This window comes from Brassica napus, chromosome C8 (assembly GCF_020379485.1).
Source record: "Brassica napus cultivar Da-Ae chromosome C8, Da-Ae, whole genome shotgun sequence".
NCBI lineage: Eukaryota > Viridiplantae > Streptophyta > Magnoliopsida > Brassicales > Brassicaceae > Brassica > Brassica napus.
Genome location: NC_063451.1, coordinates 17,649,384 through 17,665,053, shown reverse-complemented (window position 1 = coordinate 17,665,053; position 15,670 = coordinate 17,649,384). Strand labels below are relative to the sequence as shown.

Below are 15,670 nucleotides of genomic sequence, written 5' to 3'. Positions count from 1 at the left end.
ACAACCATCATAACCCTAACCTCATTCTATCCACACCAGAAACAAGCCGTCTACTCCACATCCACTCTACCTTTGAGACATGATCACAACCATCTTAATCCTGACCTCTTCCATGACCACTTCCATCCTAACCCATCCGTTGACCACATCCATCGTAATCCCATCCATAACCATACCTATGTCTCCCACAACCACATGTATCTAACCACAAAACAATTGTGTTAGCCTGCTTAATTTACTGAATGATTGAGTTTAACATACTTTAATTTAACGGTTTCAAACAAATCCTACTACTCAATAAGAGTTTAACATACTTTAATTTAACGGTTTCAAACAAATCCTACTACGCAATAAACTTACTAATTAATTGTAATAGAAAAAGACTAACTAGTGTTTAATTTTTGTTTGACCAGATTTTAACTCTCATTCTAAGAGGGGCATTTAAAGAACAAAAAATACAAAAAGTAGACTTAAAGTACACCTTCAGCAGAAAGTACCTAAATATGTTAAAGACCCACCACAAAATAACCCATAATGTAATGCTCTCATGAAAATTACCCAAACTATTCGTGCACTGGCTTCGCTCCCAATGAAAATTACCCAAGCTACTAGTCCACTTTTTAATGCTCCACCCCGTTTTTATTCATAAAGAAATCAATAGTTATTAAATAAGCGTAAAAAGTGATTCCACGTTACCACAAAAGAAAAAAAAAACGAAGATTAATTTCCCATACATAACCGGGCTTATTTGCAGAATAGCCATATTTTGAACATAAATTAGGTGAACGGCAATGATTTTGACATAATGTAATGTCAGACATTTAGATCCCAAACTGTCCGGTTTTGTCCCTGCGCTTAACAAGTTTCCAGTTGCAAGTGAGAGAGTAGATGACGTCGTGCTTTTTGTGTTCTATTTACAATCACACATGAAAACAAAGTGCATGTTCCAGATTATTTATCACCTAAATTTTAACGGTAAGCAGTAAAAATGAGAAAAAATAGTAGACGCTTTAAAATAAAAAGTGTATTCAAGTACGTAACATACGTGAACATACGTGAAAAATTGAAAGTTACAAAATTCACATTCCATATAACCAAAATAGTATAGGACAGCCATATCAATGAAATAGTAACAACGAAATAGCATATTACATATTGTTCAAATTTTGAAATGTTTAAGATTTCATGAAAGTAAGTAATGCCTATCCAACGTTTACCCATATCTTCTATAAAATAAACCCAAAACAGTAATCACTAAACCCTAAAAATAAATATAAACCCTAACACAAGAATCAAAATATGCAAAATAGTACATATGAATCATTATCAAAATAGAATAGTAACAAACGAACTAGCATAGTATATATTGTTCAAATTTTGAAATATCGATGATTACATTACATAGAATGAAGTAATGCTTACCCTAAACGTCAATCCAAACAGTATATAAACTAAACCCAAAAATTAATCACTAAACCCTAAAAGAAAATATAAACCATAATCTAAATATCAAAATATGGACATTGCACATATGAAGCATTACTAAAATATAAACCTTAAACCCAGATAGAATGGAACAAAATAAATAGCATAGTATATATTGGTGAAATTATGAAATGACTATGCTTGCATGAAAAAAGTTAAGGCTAACCCCAATCTCAACCTCCACGTTCCAAATAGTAAACCCTAAATCTTAATCATTAAATCCTAAACTCAATTATAAACCCCAAATTTAAATATAAATCTTAAATCCAAATAAAATGGAACAAAATAGATAGAATAATACATATTGGTGAAAATATGAAATGTCTATGATTGCATAGAAGAAGTTAATTGCTGACCCCAAATTCAGATTGACTGTAGAGAAATATGTGAAGATTAACAACATTAGAGAAAATAGGTGGAAAAGACAACATCGTATCATTCCATTCAACATCACATTGTATTCTGTTTTATTTGATGTGATAGTATATTCTATTCCATTTACGTTTAACATCTATTTCTTTTTACAAAATCATATCCACATCAATATAAAACACATACATACACCATTACAAAACTCATATCAATAGAACATGAAACAACAACGAACAAGATTGAACTTTTTTCCAAGCATCAAATGAAATATAACATTATAAATAGCACATTATATATTAATAAACATGACAAATAAGAGAATAGTCAAATTTGAAGGAAAGACAATCTGTTCCAGTCCATAAAATAATATAGAAATACACTCTTTAATTGTTGATCTCCTTCCTCGTCTTCGAACGCGAAATCAAAACTTACATGTTTTCACGTTTCGTCAGTGAAATATCTCAGATTGAGAAGATGGATGCACAGAGCCCGCAACGTCGTCGGTACGGGTGATGTTCCTCGACGCATCGGTTGTAACTGCAGTGGCGAGCTGGCGGTTTCAGAAGGAGAGAAGGTTGGAATTTTTGGAGAAATTTTCCGATCACAAAATACTCCCAGAAATTCCACATAGGCAAATTCATCAACAATCCCACAAATCTAAGAAGAAACAGATTCACCTTTCCCAAATTAAAAAAAATAAAGATAATTGCAAAGGGTGAATGAATATCAAAGAGCCACGAATAACTTTTGACAGGTAATTATTAGGAAGTTTTATTTGTTTATTTCTTTCGGGTTTCACCGGTTATGTTGAGGGACAAAATAGAATTATTATACAAAAGTGAAGCCATGTATAGGTGTACTAGGGAAATTGGTTACATAGCTAATTAGTGTTTTTTTTTATAGTCATACAGTCCAATTTCCCATAACCATGATACAAAAAATTAAAAAGAAAACCAAAAACATTTTGGTGATAAACTTATAAAGAGTACTAATGGTTTTATCGTACCCATTACAAGATATACCTAATAAAAGAAACACGATACACACACATATATATAGTGCTTATTTTAAAATATAGTAGCATTTTTGCTTATGATTTTATTGTTCTTGAACTATGAAAAAGGAGCCCTGTGAGGAGCACCTTTTCTTCTGCTACCAAGTGAAAGAACCATCCCAGGCGAGTAATTACTCTCTTTTTTCTTCTTCCTTTTCTCCTTCTTGTTACTATTGTTACCCTGCTCCCATTGATCTGACATCACCAAAATATCGTCGGTATCTTCCTCCATTGTTGATATCTCTCCGAGCTGATCGTGTCCATCCATTCTCAAACTTGAAAATGTGAAATCCGATTCATCGATTCTATAGAGAATGCTTGATAAATCATCTCCTTGATATTGTAAGTAATCCACCTACACATATTATTAAAGTTTAAAACATTGATAGGTAATATAATACGAGATGCAGCTAATATTGGAAATGATAGTTCATAAACCTAGGACAGTGCCCACTTTGTACTTTCACATGTGTTTAAGATAATCAAACAATGAAACACATAATCCAAGGAAAAATATACATGATTATTATAAAGAAGAGAAAAACAGCTGTTTTCACATTTGTTTTTTCATCTTTAGAATAATGATTTGTTTAAAAATTTTGATGTCATATATGTAGTTGAGAGTTGAAGCAATCATTCTATTATATATTTTTTTAAAAAAATTACTCGAATAAAAACAATAAACAAGTGAATCTCATGAACTAATGGGACTCACTTTGTCATTCCTGGGTCAACTATGTCAGCATCTTATAACTAAATTTCATGCTTTTTACTAGTTAGTATTACGAATCAAAAGTTTTCATGTTTTTTCTTAAAGCCGTTTTGATGGAAAGGTTTTCATAGAGTATTTTAACAATACAAAATCTGAAATAAAGAGAAGAAAGGTTCTCAGTCAACTATTAAATAGGTATACATATAATATATATTTAATATAAAATTAATCACATAATTGAGTTATATTATATATATTATGCTATATTGTTTAGAATCTTTTTGGATACTACGTAATGGAGATGATCTTAAGATTCAAATATTCCAAGTAAATTAAATTTCAAAAATAATGTGCATTAATTAAAGTTACCTTGCAAGAGAGCGAACAAAAGTGGAATGGTTCTTGGAGGATTCTATCACAAGTGAAGCAAACATTTGAAGAGACCTTAGCTCTTGATTGTGGTCTTTGGTTTATGAATATCACTTTGGCTCCATTAATTGTATATGGCTGAATATAAAATTTAACAATTAGTGACAAACTTTGTCAACAATAAGGCTTCTAAGAGTAGCTAGGATCACCTGAATATATGAACAATCAATGAGCTTCTCAAGATCACTCAGCCGAACGACATCGTGGTATACATATCGTCTCACCTGCCAATTCTTAAACAAAAGGGATTAATAGCTAGAATATAAACTATTGGGGTAATAACATTCCTAATTGCATCAGAAAACTTCTTGCTTTACTTACCTGAAGCACAACAGGGTGACTACAAAGAAAAAATAACATTTGCTAATCTTATAATTAGAGCCATGATTTTGGATCTGCACCTATAGTTGTTTTGGAGTATAGTGAATAAAATGATATATAATTTTGAATTACGATATAAAAACAAAACTGTGGAAAGAAGTAAATGGAAGTGAAGGAAAAGGAATTTGGTCAAAGCTTTGATGTTCTTTGAAAGCAACAACTCAAGAGAAGTTGAACAGAGAGAAGACAATAAATTTAAAGGAACCAAGCAAATCTGAAAAGATAAAGAATATATAAAACATGAGAAAAAGATACATACTATATATAGAAACAAACCAAATCAAAATAATAGACAATTCAAGTCCAATACTATCAATGATATATACATACATGATATAGTGTTTACATTCTGGATTTTGCTTTTGAACTTCTATAGTAATCAGAGATATCACATGTCTAGAGCAAGTGAGTCAAATCTGACATATAGGGTTACACATATACGATTCAATTAGATTAAATATGCAGAGAAAATTTAGGAAGATGACTTAAAGGGTCAATTTCAGTGCGAATGAACTAATTTTTGTGGGGAAAATTACCTGTAGAAGAGGATGAGAGCGATGTGAAGTGAGGCAGTGAGGACAAACACTGAGACAACAGAGCAAGCAAAATACGTTCTTCTCGCTTTTACGGCGACTCTCGTGGATCCCACAGCTCGAGAAGAAAGTTTCCGCCATTAGTCCTTCAAGCCATGCAGGTTTCCTCGCCAACATCATCATCATCTCTTCCTCCTCATGACCTTCTCTCATCATTTTAGATTTATCTGACAAGACCCAGATGGAAAAAGAAGTTGAAGAGACTGAGATTTTGACTGTGAGCTTTGGGCCTGGTGTTTTCTTAGTTTGGAGAGTGTATGAAGAAGAGTGAGTGTGAATGTTTATATAATGTGTGGATTGTATTGTATACGTGTATGTGTGTATATATGTATATATGTATGTATGGGCTTTGTGTTATGTAAAGGAGGGGTTACAGAATTATTGTCGCTACGTATAGAGAGAGAAAGTGTTGTTGGGTGGGAGAGCAAGAGAGAGAATGTCTTTTATTGAGAAGACGAAATGTTCCCACAAAGATCAAATCTTTTTTTTTTCTCCATTGAGAGAGAAGAGAGAAGAGGAGAGATGTGAGTGTGACAAAGTGACATTTATCAAATGGACAAGAGAAATTAAAACTTTTTTTTTTTGAACAAAGAAATTAAAACTTTTAAACAGAATTTTCTATTGGGCAGAAACACACAATCACCGAATTCGAAATTCGAAGTTTATGATTTACCTTTACATGGAACCAAATTATTGTAACATTTATCTTTTGATCTTTTGAAACTTTCTTTAAATAAAACTTCAAAATAAGTCATGTGTGTATTTATTATGATATATTTTCATGAAGGGACAAAAGTGTCTCAGAGGATTAGTTTGTTACTTTGGAGGCATCTAAGGTTAATTTACCTTTTACGATTGTGCGACTCATGTTTCCCTTCGCTCAACCTACCAAAAAATGTTACAAGAAGAAGAAACCTACCAAAAAAAAAAGAAAGAAGTGCTTCAATTGTTAAAAAGATTTATAGGATTCACATTTTTAATAATTTACATCATTTACTTATAACAACTACAATCATTCATGGAGGTGCTTAGATGTAAATTTGGAGTGATATTTAAACATGTGTCATATAATGGCTACAATAATTTTGACCATACTTCTATATTAGTTACACTTAAATTTCACACCATGTAGAATTTAAAATTGTATATCAACAAATTCTATGAAAGCTATACAATTTAAGAACGTTTAGCGCCATCCACCTGATATTTACATTTACTTTTCAAAGATGTAGAAGAATCAGCATGGTGAAATTTTGTCATTTATCGTAAATTGATATCATAGCGAATTTACACCCAAAAAAATATATATATCATAGAGAATTTGGTAAAGAGTAACAAACAGTTTACAAAAGATAAAAAAAAAACAGTTTACAAAAGATATATCCGACCGACAAATAACACAGAACATCGACATTTTCATATTTTGTATATTTTCTCTGCATGGTTTTGTTGTATATATGCACACATTATTTGAGACTTATTCTGGGTTGGTACGTACTACAAGAATTTAAAATGTAATAGATTTTAAGAAAAATCGATTTACCCCAACATGAATGATTTTAATATTGATAAACTAAGTACTATTTTGTGAAAAAATCGGTTTACCCCAACAGTTTATTACTTTTTAATTTTATCAATTAAATTCATCATTCATAATTTTACATTTTAATTTATGCTTTAACTTTATAAATAAATATATTGATTATAGTCGAGAATATCATTCATTTAAACAAAAAAAATCTAAACATGAATGATTTTAATATTGATAAAATAAGTATTATTTTGTGGTTGTACAAAAGAAGCGCTTAATTAGAAAATAAAACCACTAGCCAATCATGCGTATTTAAGACAATGTCATATCTCTTATATATTAAATGAAGATCTTTTAAAAATTTGTTATCTTAATTTTTGCATTTATTAGAAAATTAACTTGCTTATGTGTCAATCTCTTAAGCCTTTTAATCGCTGATATGATATCATTACATAGAATTTAGCCGAACTTTAATCTAATATTATTTAACTCTAGCATAAATACATACGGACCGAATCATTTACGACCCAATGAATCACATAATGTTCATACAAAAAACACCAACAAACCTCATGAGTATAAAGTAATGATATTATGATAAAGCAAATATGTAACATAGCTTTCCGTAGGTAACGTTTCAACGTTTTGATCAAAACTGAACACATATATCAAAAACTAAGAAATGATATTGCCCTATCGATTACTATTCAAAGGTTCTTCAGCATAAGACATAGCAAGTTGTCTTTGTATTATGAATAAGGTTCTTCAGCTGTCAAACGTTTCTTCCAAAATTTGAACCTACACCATGGAAAAATGAAGAACAAATCACAAGAATATTAAACAAATCATAGAACGACTGTGGCAAATATGATTATTTTTTATTATAAAAATATAAATTGTGGACAATCAATCTAAATCCATTAAAAAAACCGAGTAGTAAACGAATAATGAATCACATAATGTTCACTATTATTATGTTCGTCGCATAGGCAAAGTAAACGGGTAAGTATGTATTTAACAAATCCAAAAATCCTTTCATGATTTCATTTGAAAAATATTTGAAAACCATATCAGTGGAAAACATAATTAATATACGGTTTGTCTATTATTGATGTTGGTTAATTTTAATCTCAGTTGAAATGAATCATATATAATCAATCACATACTTTCGGCCTTTTAGTGTTACAATGAAAAAAAAAATTATATTATCGTGATACACAAATATAAAATAATGAGAATTTAGGTAAGTATAATTAATGTGTTTTGTTATTAAAAAAGTACACAAAGTTTAAATAACCAAACGATTCGATTATAAAATAGAATATTTATGTTTGATACAAAATTCTTCGGTAGATAGTAAACATGGGAACTTATATTGAAGACTAAAAAAATATTTTGGCACCAAGGAATTGAATTTGTAGTTGTTTTTTATTTCCTTAAAAAGGAAGCCTGATGCAAATTCCCTAAAAAAATAAGGAAATTTTTATTTCAAAAGTGATGATTGTATTTTTATTGAAGATTAAAAATTCTTCTGCTACCTTGATTTCAGCGACTACAAACTTACTAACGATTGTATTTTTATTAGTTAAAAATGACTTATGTGCACAATTGGAATTCAAAAACGAAATTCCTTGGAAATTTTGTTTTTAGTTAATAAAATAATGATTGTATATTTATTTCCTTTAAAAATAATAAGCCTAACCCAACCCAGTTTGTAATTAAATATTTTAATTTTTCATCTTACGTAAAAATGTAAAAATGTGATATTCTGAAAATTAGTGTAAAATTTTTAAGACCAGATATATAGGACCAATCATAAATTCTAAGTTTTGATCCACATCACAATTGTTCCCGGCTCGGCGTATAAATGATTTTATAAAAAATCCAAAATGGCATACATATATCAACAAAATCAATCATATATAAATCTTAAAATTTTCAGGATTATATGTTTTATATATTAATTATTTAAATTCACCACGTGCAAAGCGCAAGTCTTATCCTAGCATGCTTAGAAAATGGAATTGGATTTGATCACACGAGGCAAGAGTTTAGCAAACTAATTTCCCATCCTTGCTGTCTGCAGATATAAATATAAAATCAATTTAGAATACTAACTTTTAATCTAAAACTAGTTTTTAATCCGCGCTTCAAAGAGCATAATTATTTTATATAAATTTTTATTTCTAGCTTTTGATTGTTTTTCGCAGCTTGATTTGGTGTTTGTCTTTTGGTAATAATTTAAATTATGTTGATAATTTAATTTAAGTATATAAATATATATTATTTTCTAAATTTTATTTCATTTTATAGAAGAAACTATTATAAGCTATTTATGTGTTTTCTATTCTTAAAGAAAATCAAAATATATTTGTGAAAAATGTAACTGAAGATGTGTTTTGGCATAGAAGATAGTATTATAAAATTAATATTATTTTTATTTATAGTAACTATGAAATCCTTCATTTAAATTAATACCTAAATTAAAAAATTCACCCATTTTATATATTTTTGTAAGGTGAATGTTATTATTTGGTTTAGTAAGAGATATTATGTTTATATAATTACTAACAATATATTTATTTATTTTTAATTAAAATGATATCATTTTTATTTCTAATTTGATTTGATTTTATACGAATTGATTTTAATATTGTAAAGATATAGAGTAAAAAGGATTTTGATAGAATTTGATAGATTGTGTACTAGATTAAAAATATATTCAAAATATATGCAAAAGATATCATTGTTTAGTTAAATTTTGAAGTACTTAATAATCCATTGATTTTACAAAATATTTGTAATATATATATTTGCATAAAACAACTATTTTATTACTCTTACTTGAGATGGTCTGGGTAACTAGATCGAAATAGAATAAACAACGTAACAAAGTTCCCTATGACAAGATTGTGCATACCTAACTAAAGAATCAGCAATTCCATTTCTCACTCTTGGGACTTAAGTTATTGACATTTGGGAGATACATATGGTAACTATATAACTTTATAGTAGAAGGTGTACTTAATTTAAAATTTTATAAAGAAAGTTAAATTCAAAAGAATATCTATGTTTTAATAAAAGACATAAGCAAAATGATGGTTTTTTAATTGTAGTGAAATTATTTCGTTTATCTATACTACTGAATTCTTTTCACAAGAATACATGGTCTATAGATTTATTTTCAAGAGAGCATTTTGCTTTTCTTATTTAACATTTGATGAACATTGAAACTTTTGCTCTTTTTTTTATGTCATTAGCATCAACAGACTACTAAAATTTTGCTGACCGAACAAAGACTTTGCGTCCATAAATGTGAAGTAAGACAGTTGACTACGTACATCTCGTGTAAGATTTTTTATTTTTGTATCTGAGCTGTGATGAAACTTTCCATAAGTCGTTGAATATTTTCTAGGTATGCTGTAGAAATTGGTTGTTCTTATGCTTCTGAAACTATTTTTATCAATTAAAAATAATTTGTTGCAAACGTCACATAAAATTATTTTAGATTCTTCATATATTCTATCGCCTAAACGAAAGCTTTTAATTTCGCATGAAAGAGAGATAGACTATTTCTCGTGTTTTTTTGCCCCCATGAATTTCAAACCCTCTAAAATAGTATACCAACAACCATTATCACAAAAAGAACTTTTTTTTTTTTACATCTTCTAAACTAAGCAGAAGCCTTTATTCTAGAACTTAAGTTCGAGGATCTCGACATGAAATTTTTTGTTTTTTACCAAAAAAAAAAAAAAAAAACTTTGTTGCAATACTACAAATAAGACGTTATAGTACTCCTATAAATGTTCAACTAAATTAAGGCATAAAAAGTATAGTATAAAAGTAATATAATTCAAAAGAAGAAGGGAGAATGGATGACAGCGACGTCGGCTTTGGCAAATGGGCTGCTCTTTCTTAGACTTTTTTTTTTTGTCATCTGTTGTTATATTGATTCGAAACTGGATAAGCCAAAATGCAAGTTACAAAGGCTGTCGTAATGAAACGACACCATAATCTAGAGCGGGCAGTTAAGAGACACAACCCGAGCCATAAGCCGGCGATTGCACAACTACAATCCCGGAAAAAAAAATCAAACTACCATACACGGACAACAAGAACATAGCTAATAACATAAGAGACCAAATCACAACCAACCTAGATAAGAATCAAACCCCGCCATAGAAAGAACAAACCGGATCGATAGTTTACGGATAACCATTGCTGTAGAATGTGTCTCATAAGCGCTTCTGCTCCACCGCCTCCCTTCAGATCCAACTTAAACTCGCCATTGACCTCTGTAGAAGCTCACCACGCGCCGTCTACGCGTCTCAACACCACGGCGGAGCCAACCAAGCCTTACTCGAAGCACACTCTTACTCAAACCAGCCGGTAATTATAAATCCACCACCACATACCGCAGATCTGAAGAGATTGAGGTCCATGGATTCCTATTTGAGACTCTCCGTTTCAACACGAATGAATGAAGTTTCCGACCAGATCTGAAACCCTCTAGATTAATAAGCAAGCCATAATTAAACAAGACTGAAACAAGAAGGAAAAGGGAGATCCACCCTCTCACAGTACCAACGGCCGGAGCCATCCACCGGAGAAGGTGGAAAGACGGTGACTTTCAACTTTTCGCTCTCTCGTCGCACTCTCGTCGCACTTCACTTCTCTCTCGTCGCACTTCTGTGACTTTCTTTCTGAGCTCTTTCTTAGACTATTGTAAAAGTTCTTCAGTTTAAGGGTAAACATAAAAAAATAAGAGAAAATATTCTCTAATGGTTATTATTTTAAAGAAAAAATGACTTTATGAATAATAATCTTTCAAATTTGAGAAAATATTATTCACAAACTTACTTTAGTGTTAAATTTCTTTATTTGTAAATTTATTTTTTGCAGTTTTTATATAGTTTTATTTTGTATCTAAAAGGATCTAATATTTATGTTTTATGCTTTAATAAAGTAATTAATATTTTCATAATACAGTTATAAGTTTATCTAAATAATGAAGATATAGTTAAAATAAAATTATTTTGGTTAAGTTTATAAGTTTTTAAAATAACAAAAATTATTTGAATTAATAATAACTATTAATAATAGAATATAATTAAAACTTATTTGAGAAAAAAATAAAAGAAGTTATTGGAATAAAACATATCTAATTTTGAGTTCAGCTTATTTCTCAAATAACTAAAAAATATATAACTAGATTTTTAGTGAGAAGTTAAAGAAAAATACGAAGAGAAATAAAAAGAGAGTACATGTTTTTGGTCAAGATAGTAAATTTATATTTTTAATGTGTGCAGGGGAAATTTCTCTTTTGACTTTCTTGCCTCAATTTTTTTTTTTTTGAGAAAGACAAACAAGCGGAGTCGATTTTTTAACGCTTTCTCATTCTATTTCTTTTAATCTTGAATATAATTGACCTTTTTCACTATATGAAAATACTAATCCAAATTTTCGAGACTAATAAATTTTTTTTGATGACAAGTTTCGAGAATAATAATAATTCAGTTATATGCGTGTTTAAAAAGATTCAGGCACATGAATACTCCTTGTATCGATAGATTGGCCCACAATCAACTCCTGAAAAGTTTTCATTCTTATATTTTTATATTTTATTCATTTTGTTTTGGCTTGCATCTGATTATTAGTGGGAATATCTGAGTTAATTTGTCTACTTGCCATGTTATTATATCTTTCTTTTGACAATATATAAATACATATACGTATGCGAAACTCCTGTTAGATCATTTCTAAATTTTTTTTTTTTAAACTTGGGATATCCCGAACCTATGGAAAGACTCAAACTAATTCTCAAGTGGAGGTGTAGCCCACGGATAGACCCTCTCTCCAGGTATGCAAATGACCCCTAAAACATAAGTCCATATCTGTGTGAAGTGTCCAGAAACATTATAAGATAGTTCCCTCCGGCAGTGTTCGAACTTGCAACCTGGATGCATGAAAGAGCTCGTCTTACCATTGGACCACGATGTTACAGACATCATTTCTAATTTTTAATGCTTATTTATTATGTATTTATAAAAATTTAGTGCTTGTAAATAATAATTAATAAAGTTGAGAATTAAAAATTAACATAAAAAGATTTAAATATATATTTAAGTTTTATTATTGGAAAAAATTCACTCTCAAACTCTCAGTTTCAAAGCCAACCTCTTTAGTAATATCATTGTACTGCAAAAGTATATATATAATATTATAACCTAAATTGTGGTTTAATTAGATTCGCAGATTGTAGTTTTGATGAAACAATAGATTGTAATCTTCTATGTCCCCAAAAACAAAGAAATTATAAATTATTGTAAAGTTTTCTTTTCAAAAAAAATATATCGTAAAGTTTATGTAGTGGGATTTATTTTAACAATTTGTTTTTGATTTATATCACATACATGAGTTGAGTTGTCTTGGTTCTATGACAGAATATTACGTGTGTTTGCAGAAACTTTTCACCGATTCAATTTTTTTTATATCATTGTACTGCAAAAGTATATATATAATATTATAACCTAAATTGTGGTTTAATTAGACGAAAGAATTACATCCTTTAGGCAGTTTTAAGTTTATTATTTCACAATAAAACAGTTTTCACTACCAACACATTTTTTCTCTCATTTCAACACATTCTTTCTTTTTCTCAACGGGTGGAAACCCATTGCTACCATTTCCCCCATTATTTCTTAACTGAAACCTAATTAAAATATAATAATTAATTCATGTGACCACAAATCAATATTTTTTCTCTTTTCTTATCTCTTAGTTTTTTTTCTTCATCTTCCTCATATTTTTTTCCGTAAAACAAAACATGTTGAGAAGAAGATGAAACATGACGATGGAGTTAGAGTTTTGCAGTCCTTAGTCTGTCTCATGTAGAACCAATAAAAGAAAAAGATAGGGACAGAGACGATGATGGCGATGATGATGAAGACGGTGACAGCAGTGAGGACAGGGACGACGACGGCAAGGATGTAGAAGGTTAATGTGATGTATGATTCTGAGATAATAAATTTGTTTGGAAGCATCGACATCAACGTTTGGAATCATCGACATCAACGTTTGGAATCTTCGGCTCATCTTCCACCGTAAATTTAACCATTGTTCCCATGATGGATGGATACTGCCGATGAATTCGATTTGTGTCCCTGGCTGCTTCCTTTTAATTCCAAAGAAACCGGTTATGACTGATGTGACACCCGTCACTTTCGAAATAGTAAAAATACTTCGATAAATACAAATATCTGAAATATATAAATATTTGAAAGTCCACATCCACGCATGAATTCCATAATATAAAATAAAATCCGAAACATAAGGTACAACATAAACCGAGAATCCGAAATACGAAATACCATAAACGATAAAAGTCTAAAGGCCTAGAGGCCCGATAACGATAAAAGCGATAAAACGATAGAAGCCCAAAAGCCCAATAGTAGTAAAAGCCCAAAAGCACCGGTCCGGTATAATCACTCCTGCTCGTCGGTCTCACCTGAAAGGGGGAAAGAAGGAGGGGTGAGCGACAGGGGAATCGCCCAGTGAGGTATGGGATGCTAAACCGCAAACCACTGACTCAGTTCATAGCACTACAACTATGTAGGCCTAGCTCTAGCATGAAGCAAACACGGTGTCTATTACACCACACAGAACAATCACATATGTCTAGTGGACTAGACACGCTACAACCAATGCGATAATAACATACCGCATTTCCTCATAAGGATATAAATATATATATATAACTCTACAGCGTCGTAAGTACAGTAGTCCACTCTGTACCCCCGCAATCTCCACAAACAAGCGGCCTAGTACATACGTCTCTATACCCCGCTAAACACACGGCCTAGTACAGATATCTCCGTACCCCGCGATCTCTCAAACAAGGCGTAGCTAGCACAGACGTCATGTGCCCCCGCAATCACACGGCCTAGTACAAACGTCTCTGTACCCCGCAAATTCCACGGCCTAGTGCAGATACCTATGCACCCCGCAATCTCAACACATGGACTAACATATATACATATATATAATTAACAGCTTTTTTTTAGCAGCAATCATTTCAATCAACCGTTGAATCCTCTATTATCATATTTCCTGTTTAACAATCAATATCAATAACGAACAACCAAGACTCTCAAACAGACTCGATTCAAAGAGACGGATCCATGTTTCGAAACTAAACTTTCCATAATGGTAGTACTAAACTAGCTCGGGATTTAACGGAGTAGCCCTCACCTTAGCAATGAAGAGAAGTGGTATATATGAACTCCAGCTGCTCAAATGGACTCCAAATCTGAAATCAGATCGAAATTTCGAGTCAGAACGCCTTTCGAACGGTTTAAAACGAGTATTTACGGAAAAGTCAACCCGCTGGTCAAAGATCAATTATTTAATTAATTATTTAATTAATTATTTAATTAATTAATTAATTAATTAATTAATCCGGTTTATCCTAACCGATTTCCAATTGATTTTTAACCGACCTGTTTAACCTAACCGAATTGAAATCAATTTAAACCGGCTAACCAACCGGTTAACCGAGTCAACCGAGTTGACTCACCGGGTCGACTCGGCCGAGTTGGCGAGTCTCCGGCGAGTCACCGGTGGCGGTCACCGGCGGCAACGGCGGAGCTCCGGCGGTGGCTTACCGGAAAGTTGGCTGGCGGCGACGGTGGAGCTGCGGCGGAGGACGGTGGTCCGGCGGCGGAGGACGGTGGTCCGGCGGCGGAGTTGCGGCGGACGGCGGCGGCGCGTGTGTTTCACGCGCGCGCCGAGGCGAATCTTCGGGAGGCGTGTGCAGCTTCGTCCGGGCTTCGATTGAGGCGTGGTTGGTTTCTACGGCTTCGTCTTGACGAGAGGAACACGATGATGGTCTTGAAGGCACGAAATTCTCAACGGTTAGGAAGTTATGGGCGATTTACTAAATTGAACCGAAACTGAACTTAAATCATGGGATTTTCGCGGTGGTTACCTGCGATTAACGGTGGTGGCGAGCTCAACTTTGTCACGGGGTGCAGAGGCTATAACGAACTCCGGTGACGACCTCAACCTCTCCAAATCCTTCTTCTCACCTCCCCCTCTCTTCTTTTCTCTACTCT

General features: G+C 31.8%; 1 protein-coding gene across 2 annotated transcripts; it reads right to left on the bottom strand.

Moving 5' to 3' along the window:
• Window positions 1-2,685: 2,685 nt before the first annotated feature.
• Window positions 2,686-5,619, bottom strand: LOC106395277 (protein RGF1 INDUCIBLE TRANSCRIPTION FACTOR 1). 2 transcript variants are annotated; one of them, XM_013835778.3, is made up of 4 exons: window positions 4,970-5,619; window positions 4,202-4,285; window positions 3,993-4,130; window positions 2,686-3,266 (listed from the first exon to the last, which is right to left on the bottom strand). In XM_013835778.3, exons 1-4 carry the CDS (start codon window positions 5,180-5,182, stop codon window positions 2,970-2,972), a joined length of 732 nt encoding a protein of 243 aa, XP_013691232.2. In that variant the 5' UTR covers window positions 5,183-5,619; the 3' UTR covers window positions 2,686-2,969. The 2 variants fall into 2 exon arrangements, with proteins under 2 accessions (XP_013691232.2, XP_013691233.2); XM_013835779.3 differs by having other exon boundaries at window positions 4,202-4,276; window positions 4,970-5,542.
• Between the last annotated feature and the right edge of the window lie 10,051 nt (window positions 5,620-15,670).